Source organism: Ptychodera flava, chromosome 6 (genome assembly GCF_041260155.1).
Source record: "Ptychodera flava strain L36383 chromosome 6, AS_Pfla_20210202, whole genome shotgun sequence".
Lineage (NCBI taxonomy): Eukaryota > Metazoa > Hemichordata > Enteropneusta > Ptychoderidae > Ptychodera > Ptychodera flava.
In genome coordinates, this window is record NC_091933.1 from 18836237 (window position 1) to 18845484 (window position 9248).

Consider the following 9248-nt stretch of genomic DNA (forward strand, 5'->3'; position numbering starts at 1 on the left):
GCTGAGAATGATATATATCCGACTGAAAAACAGTACTAGGTGTGCTACTTCGGTCAAGGAGAGCTCCCTCTCTTCCTTATATTTCTGGGGATTTGCAGGACTGCACTGTTGTTCAGAGAAACGCCGCCAGTTATCGGTATAACAGATGACACTTAACCCGATTGGGAGCTAATCTTCAGCACCGAACAGCAAATCATAAAATGAAATGATGTATGATTATCACAGAGTTGCCTCCAGCCAAATAAATAACCTTTTGCAGCAGAATAATTAATCAGTCACTAATCTGCTGGTCTACTTTTACGACATTTGCTGGGCTCTGGCTTTTGGGCCTTAACTTTGATGAAACACACACCCACGCACAGACAGTCTTCTCTTATTACAATCATAAATTAAAGTGGAGAATTACGTAATTATGAAGAAGCTTTCTTTCCGAAACAAAACTCACCGATGCATGGTCGCTAACTATTATTCCTGATAGTTCATCCACTAATTGTTTGCAAGGCGGCTCGTTTTTCTCCCTCTTCGTTCTTTGTCAGAATCTTGAACAAATACAAAAATCATAATTATTTGATTTAGGGTACAGTACATCTACCCTGCATCTTTGGGAGAGGGTACTTTGTCATACCTGCTACGATAGAGATTTGGGTAACGTGATTGCTAACTCCTTTTAATTTTCCTCGTGACCCGTTTCCTACTGAACGTTAAAGATTCAAATTTATACGTGCGTCAATCTTGATACCGTGTGAAGTGGCTGGGTACCAAGACGAGGGTTCTGCTCCATACACAAAGTCGCGAGCTTTTTCGTCAATTTACGAGCACAAGAGTTTCCTTTGTGAGAACAGAATATTCGCTATGCGTCATTTATTTCGGTTTACTCTCGATACATATCTAGTGTTATCCATCTCCATTTATCTATAGATGATAGAGTTGAAAACAATGTTTTTGAACGCGAAGAGCTCCTCTATATAATTCACCATTTTCGTCAAAAGGGCGGTTGGTTTTTCTCATACAGTGGTGGGGGGGGGGTGTGTTTGTTCGTGTCTACCTGTTTGGTTTTCGCTCGGCAACGAACGAAGTTGTCATGAAGTGACTTTCAATTTTTGGAGTTTTATAAATAGTAGTTTCCTTACGTTGAATGATTGCCTTGTTTGGTACAGAGCCTTACATGCAGGTTTAAGAGATGTAAGTGAAAAGAACAGCACTCTGGTTCGTTGTTACAGTTGAATAACATGTTTGCCAGAAGATATATGACAGGCAGCTAACATCCGAATTCTTGTACAAGTTCGGAAATTGCAGGTGGCGGATTTTTACATACATGGAGTAATTTGATATTGAGCACGTAAGCCTGGTGATATCAATTTAAAAAGTTTGTCAGTGAAAGATTGTCGGTCTTAACAGTGTCATGTTACTTAGCGGTCATGAACGTCAACCGGATGAATTCAACTGTCTGTTGCGCTCTCACTACTGTACTGGGCTTGTTTACCCTTGACATTCATGGCTGAGGAAGTAAACGCGTCAGGTGATAACCTGCGATATGACGCATCGAACTCGATAAACCCTGCCTTGTAGTGTATTTGAACACGCACAATCAATATCAGACAAAGTGCATCGCATTGCCGGCCCATCTCAACTCACATGAGGATGGTTGCACGATACAGGGTGAATGAATCGATAGCAGACTAAAGAAGCGTGTTTAATTTCGTTGCCACGCAAGCTCATATGACCCAAACCTTGTTTTCCGCGGAGATAGACGTTTCAGCGATACGATTGTGATTGACAAAATATGACATTATATCCTAATTACTTATGGGAACGGATGTCAAGTCTCGCGTTATTATGATTAAGGCAGTCGGGGTCATTCGCCTCATTGCTTCTCCGGTGGTGGAGTGGCAATGGCCTTTTACAACGCTCTGGGATAGCACTGTCTGTTGCTGTCAATCATGAGTATGAAATTCCGCTCCTGTTCATCAGGATGTTAAATGCATCTGCTTCCGAACAGCGATCAGACCTACTTAACGCAATACTACCTAGTGAAAGGTGCGCGGATATAAGCTTATCGTGCACCCAACATTCCGTTTGTCTATCGGTCAGATCGATTGGACACCGGTCAGATCGATTGGATAACATATCATGCACCCAACACTCTTTCCGTTTGTCTACGTTTGTCCGTTTGTCAGATTGGGGTACGAACCTGGAAAAAACATAAGAAGCACATCCATATTTACACGAGCATTTGCCTAATTAACACGACTGGAACTATTAAATTTTGGAGAAGTAGATCTTCATATTGTTCAAATTTTTCAAAAGTGTTAGGTGCCCTATAGCTGAATGTTCCAATATTACAAATTACTCATAAAAACACAGTATATAATTTAAAAAGAAAAGCTGATGAGCTTACATTTGCAGATTAAATCGACATTACTGCACTATCCAATTATCCCAAATTAGTTCCAATCGTGTACGATTGAGATGGTGCAGAGTTAATAGCATTTCAAAGAAGAAAGGTCGCTGTCCGTACTTAAATGCTATATAACTATACTTGTTTTTATCTTTTCATGTTGAATAGAATGAGACGGTTGGGACAAATTATCGTTTACATTCAAGATATATATCCAAGGCGTCAAAGCGGCCACTTTAGCTCTCACGTTTAGACATGAGAGTTGCTGACGTGCAGCTGTCCTTCTGCCTGTCTGTCTGTCTGTCCGTCTATTCATTTGTCTGCCAACGCTATTTCTCAAAAACTAATCATTAGATTAAGTTAAAATTTGCTGTATTGGAGCAGTTACTGAGTATGAAGCTCTGAAAAAAGTTTGGCTTACGAGACTTGTGCATAATTAGTGTTAATTTGCATACTACTGAAAGTCAATGTCCTGAATTTGATGGACTTGAGTAAAATATTTACCAAACAAACTGATTACATATTAGCCAGTTTACTGTTGCCTCATACGAAAAATTTGTATCTCAGATGCTAAAAACAACGCAAAATCTGTTGAACTACTGGGTCATCTACTTATAATTTGAAAAATACTTAAATCAACTGCCCTTTAGTAGTTTTATCAAAATTTGCATAAATATGTACATATATTAATTTATGAGAATTTCTTTTATCATCTTTATATGATAATCTTTTTCTTTGAAAACTTTGTAATTATGGTACTTTCGTCATACTTGGTCAAAACAGCTTCTTCTTTGAAAAAACTCATCTAACAACTCTCATATTTTGAGCAAAATTTTGAGTAGAAATGTCTAAGGATGAATTATTCCAGACTGTGTTTTCAAATGATGCTTATATTTGCATTTGTAACTTTTATCATTGTTTATCAAACATTTCCCTTTAAAAACTTGCCCAATAGCGTTCAGATTTTGTATATTCACATTCCCAGCATGATTCCATTTACATACGTACATTTGATGATAAATTTTCGTACGCAATTTTGTTAACCCGTTTGTTAGTCATTTTCTTTCAAAATAATTGTCGACGTCGGATACTTTGGAAACATTCGGTTTCACTGTGTTGCGGTGTGAGTGGACACTTTATTCAATTTTAAATATACTACACTTAACATCATTCTCTCAAATAGCACAATAGCATGCTAAAATATTGATTTCAATATCTCAATAGTAAAATCAATACAACAACAGATAACCACTCAATAAGCACCTCCATCATCATCATTATCATCGTCCTCGTCGTCATCAGCAGCAGCAGCATCATCGTCGTCGTTGTGGTCATTGTCGTCGTCATCATCATGATCGGTTGACTTTTCCACTCGTTAGGATTTTAAAAAGCAATTTATGTTAATGACATCAAACAGCTTTCCAAACACTCAGATAAATGAAACCACAGGTTTGGAAGAAAGGTGTTGACTTGGCTTACGTACTGTACGGCCTAAATACTTTTTCGTGATGTCAGTCAGACGGCGATATCACGTGACGTTACCGGTTTAACATGCTCACTTGTTTCCGAATTCACTTCCATCACTATGTATTAAATTTTCTTGATCTTTTGTACCTTGTGTACAGAAGAGCACAAGAGGGGTTCCAGGTGGACAGATTGCAACGATTTGTCGCAAGATGACCCCGAATATGTATGCCCACGTTTAAGTTCTTAGAATTTCTTGTGAACGAGAAAATATTCTGTAATGACGAACGTGAAAGGTCGTCAAATGTATGTACGAATCGAGGGGTTTCACCTCCCGGCGTATACTGCAGGTCATGCATGGACATTGTATGAAAGAATCACAAACAATGTTTGGTGTCGGTTATTTTCAACAGGCTTAGCCTATACTCGTGTGAGTCTCTCGCTCTATTGAATATTTCTGAGTGGAGAAATCCAAACAGCTTGAAGGAAAAACCGTAGTAAGAGGATTCTAACGATCACAGACACCTGTCATCATTATAAATTATAGAGCTTGTGGAAAGTACATTACGTATTGGATATTTATATATACTCGAATATGGAAGAGCTGATGAAAACTAATTAAGGAGAACCCTGGATGTCATGATGATTATTGAAATAAATTATCCGACACAAAAATACGAAGATTAAAAAAAGGAATTCTCACAAGTAGCTGAATAATTGGTCTTACTAAGTCACGCTTAAATGGCAGGCATCAAACATTAATAACAAGGTATAGAGTGTTATTGTCTTTTTTTGTGTTTGACTGACGATGTCACGCTGTCCTGTTACTGAAGGAGATAAGATGAATGCTGCAGAGAACTTGTGAAACCACCCTGAACGGATTACAATATCTGGATGTCCTCGCAACAGGTCATGACCTTTGGGCGCAAGGTGACGCTTAAAACAATTTGGAGTACCACTGCCTATTCAATTATTCTATGCTATGCGTCGCTGCGCGTGTAAAACTTCACGGCCTCTCCCAAGGGTATCATTATCGGCATGATGATAACTTCGGCGAGCCGTAAAAGCCTGTCACAGAACGATCTCTTTACAGGTAGAATGTAAATCGGAGATAGATTGCCAGTCTTGCTGTAAACTTCAAAGAACGACAAATTCCAGGCACGGTTGAAGTTACATACAGCAGATAAAAATCGCTTTTATTCCTGGTCCCTAAGCCTGTTCTTTCTGTCTGTCCCTCTGGAAAAAAAAATTCTCAGAACATCGTTAATTCATAATTTATGAGACGACACGAGTCCAAGCAGAGGTTAATTAACGTCCGGACAGTTTCAATGGAGTGCATCGCCATTATGGAAATGACTTTCTTTTGAAATCAAGCTGCTGTTCTTTAAAGTCACTTCGTCACTGCCCCGGTCCGTTATTATGCTGTCAAGTCAACCAATCATCGTTTGAGGCACATGATGTATGTGCACTAATTTGTCGATTTCCGTCACTCGCGTCATCGTAAATTTCGCGAAAAGTGTCGGCTTCTAAATTTTTATTTACGACTTTAATTTCAATGGAAATATTAATCCAGAGCTTTCCATGGGTGTACTATGTGCGTGTCCGTTTCATAACTTGCGATAAGAATTATCGTTCTTCCCGAGGCCCCCATAGTCGATGATGTTTATGTGCGTATTACGAGTGCCTTTATAAATGAATCTGGACAGATCATAAACCAAAACCTTAAGCAGAAATCGAAAAGTCTAGCGTAAGTATGTGAAAAGAACATTAGCGACGAAACGCCTTACGTACGTGTATTGCAGTAGCTCAAATGAAGCGCCTTATCCGATTATTGACAAAATAAACGATTATGGACGATAAAGTGGTGTTATGTAAATAGGTTATTCATCGTCGCACAGAACGATGGGATGAAAGGTGTTGTAAATCAGAAGAGATGGCCACGCCCACTGGCAGATCAGGAATACGTCTCGGGCGACTCGTCATCCGGGGTATAAATAAAGTTGGCGCAGTATCCCGGCATCTCACTTAGTCGGAAATCTCTCCTGGATCGGCTGTGCATGTAAGCACGCTCGCGGTGTGACGAAACACTTTCTCCTTGTCCCCTCCATCTTCACGCTCATGCGAATTTCAGTAACCATTTGTGCTATAAATCATTGCGCGACTGAATCACCACGGCGTCGTAACTTACCCTTTAAAATCTCGACAGCCGCGGTTGCCGAGTAGAAGCATGAGCACTGCAGGCAAGGCTGAGTCTTTTTAACACAGGCCGCTAAATTCTTCTATCTCTGTCCCGTTTCACATGAATTGGATTCGGCCTTACATGTTTCACCTTGCCTTATCATCTGTGACGGTGTGCTTTGTATCAAGGATGAAAATGATCTGCGCAGTCGCTCTTTGCAGCACTGACATCTGACTATACGGTTCCATGGTTAAGTACAGCGGATCTCCGCTTGTCACGGCAAAGTAATAGTAATTGCGCTGTATGGGACACACCAGTGAACACTTTCCACCGAACAGTCGCCGCCTGTGCTTCGTTCTGCTATGTCCTGGAACAGTACTTGTCGGGAATGCGGCAACATATCTGCAAGGATTGTGGGAAACGATGTCGTTACAGCCCGAGGATATCGTAGACTTGAATCGCTCTGGTGCCAGTGTTTCGTCCCCGCTGGTACAGTACGCCGTCGATAATGGAACCCGGAACCACAGTGGACGCGTCGTGCTGTTCGGCGTCGATGATGACTTAGCCAACTCCAGGCACAGGGTGTTGGTAGTCGTCGTAACTGTGATACTATCAATAATTACCTTCGTCACCATCGTAGCAAATTTGATGATTCTGCTCGCCTTTGCCACCGCACCAAAACTTCGCAAACCAACAAATTATTTCTATGTGAGCATGGCCGTGTCCGACTTCGCAGCTGGACTGCTGGTTCTGCCCCTGGGAGTCTACGACTGGTACCAGAACGAGTACTGGAGGCTGGGAAAGGCGACCTGCGTGTTTTGGGTGACCATGGACTATTTCCTCTACACCGCAACAGCATATATCATGTGCGCTATATGCCTGGATCGCTATCTGGCAATTTTCACAGTTCTGGTACAGGCGAAAACGATCAGGTAAACTTGTGTTCAGATTGATAATAGTTGCTTGGATAATTGGGTTTCTTGGCGAAGTGCCCGCCACCACGCTGTGGGAAACGTTCGCGGGGAACAGCACCATCACCTACGATAGTTATTGTGATGTCGAGTTTGTAGATCACTCAGTCTACACCTCCATCAAAATGTTCTTCTCGCCAATTCTTCCGTGCACTTTCATCTTCGTATTGTACCTGCGTATTTACATAACTATACGGCGGCGTTCCGACCGGAGGAAGGCCAGTCTCGACAAGCTATTGATGACGTCAGAGAGCAGGACGTTCGCCTCCCCACAGAGGGTGCTTGTATACGAAAAGTTGGGTTCGAAGAGGAGGGAGTGGATACATATGTCCAGAAAGTCATCCCCTGATGTGTTGTCAGATTTCAACAGCACTGTCATGAGGGAAACTACGCCAAGTTTGCAATCTGGACGACTGCGCGGGGACACATCGACCAGGGTAAGCGTTGAGCACCATAGAGAGTCGAGAGGCACACAAGAAACTGAATTTATATGTGATAAAAATGGCGATTCCGCCAGTCAAAGCCAGCGTGTTCCCGAGATGGACACCACTCAAACAAATAGCGCGACCAGCGAAGATTCTCAAGTACCTTTGAGACGCGAAGAGGATAAATCCTCTACCGCGACAGATGCAAGTGACAAACTGCTGGCGTATTGCAGTGGTAGACGTGACATCGAAAAATCATCAGTTATCAATTCCAGCTCGGCCCGTACGTCACCGAGAAAAGAGAGCGTAGTCTTTCAGGACAGCCCCGCCTGCGCCCGCGGCTACCGCTCGAAGCACATCGTGAGACAATCATCGAGCGACCGGCGAGCTGCGGTTCTCCTGACCATATTGGTCGGATTCTTTCTTCTGTCGTATCTACCATGGGTGATCATCAGTATTTACGAAGCAATTCGTCCGGACCACGCTCTGCCCTTCACCATTTACACCGTGGCTGTGTGGCTGCAGTACGTCAACTCTTTGATAAATCCCTTCTTGTACGTGTACCAAGATCTTGAATTCAGGCATGCCGTTGTTGCGGTTCTTACAAAGCCGTCAATATTGTTTGTGAGACTCACACTGTGATCACCTCTAACCGCAAGATTGCGACCTATGCGTGACTAAGTAGAGTCGGTTTAAATCACAAACAGTTGACTGGGTCTTCTCGTAAAAAGCCCAACCTGCTAAACGCGACCAGCTGGTGAATTTACAACATAGCAAAAATGCGAATATGTCTCGCGTCATCTTGTCTCGCGATTAATATAGTGTGTAAGAGCACAGCTTTGCGATGGGGCAGGCCCCTAAGGCCGATATCTTCAAAGGCTTTTTATTCAATTATCAAATAATAATCACTACCTGTCTTGCACGGAATCAAGCTGACTTTCAAAATCTACTTTGCTATCAGTTTGGTGAGTAGCGGGATCACCCGATACCTTGTCCCGGTGTTTCGTGCAATATATTCCGCGGATCGCCTTGACTCTCGTTCTCTGATATACATAACATTTATCCTCAGCTTGAGATAACAGTCACATACCCAGGCGATGCAAAGCTGCAAATGCAACTGTTATTATGATTTTTGTAAGTGTAATAAAACAGTCAATTGGAGGTGTTGAAAGTGTCGGGGGGACAGCGCAGCTGTACTGTGTCGACAGAATGTAAGGGACTGGTTATTGTATCGGTGTGTGCAAGCGTGATAATCTGCGGGCACTGCATGACGACGCGAAGTCTGCACACGTAAATCGTAATCCCGGAAAAACAGCGCCAGTTCAGGCATGTCAATATTGGTCTTTTTTTGCCAACAGCTAATATTGTGCAATGACGTCATCAATGTTCAGGGGTGATGTCAAAATGATCTATATGCGTTATTAAGATACAGACCTACAGCAGTGGCTTTGTACGGAAAACGATTGTGACCGAATTATGCGTTATCTTCTTGGGGTTTTCACTTTGTATTTAATTAACAGAGAGACAACCGAACACACGCTTACTGTCACGAAACACGCCTGTCTTCAGAGATCGTGTCCCGCCGAAACAATAATGGAGCGATGTCATTCAGTGTGTACGCAACACCGTGAGCGATTTAAATTCGTGAGCGAATTATGTTCCCATGCGAGATCTATGATCTCATTATGGTAGGTGATTTGCAATTGGGGTGATAAGGAAATGAGAAATATTGTAAAATGAAAGATGTTAATGTGCAGATTACCGATATAATGGGTATACAACGATTACATTGTTTGCAGAACGTCTTACTG

General features: G+C 42.1%; 2 protein-coding genes across 2 annotated transcripts; both read left to right on the forward strand.

Moving 5' to 3' along the window:
• Window positions 1–6464: 6464 nt before the first annotated feature.
• On the forward strand, window positions 6465–6977 carry LOC139134241 (histamine H4 receptor-like). The gene has a single exon (XM_070701155.1). The coding sequence runs from the start codon at window positions 6465–6467 to the stop codon at window positions 6975–6977; it is 513 nt and encodes a 170-aa protein (XP_070557256.1).
• A 274-nt stretch (window positions 6978–7251) lies between these two features.
• On the forward strand, window positions 7252–8079 carry LOC139134242 (muscarinic acetylcholine receptor gar-3-like). The gene has a single exon (XM_070701156.1). It carries the CDS (start codon window positions 7252–7254, stop codon window positions 8077–8079), a length of 828 nt encoding a protein of 275 aa, XP_070557257.1.
• Window positions 8080–9248: the final 1169 nt, after the last annotated feature.

What these genes read in the sequence shown, in the direction of transcription:
- LOC139134241 (XM_070701155.1), top strand. Translation starts at nt 6,465, where the DNA reads ATGTCGTTACAGCCCGAGGATATCGTAGACTTGAATCGCTCTGGTGCC.
- LOC139134242 (XM_070701156.1), top strand. Translation starts at nt 7,252, where the DNA reads ATGACGTCAGAGAGCAGGACGTTCGCCTCCCCACAGAGGGTGCTTGTA.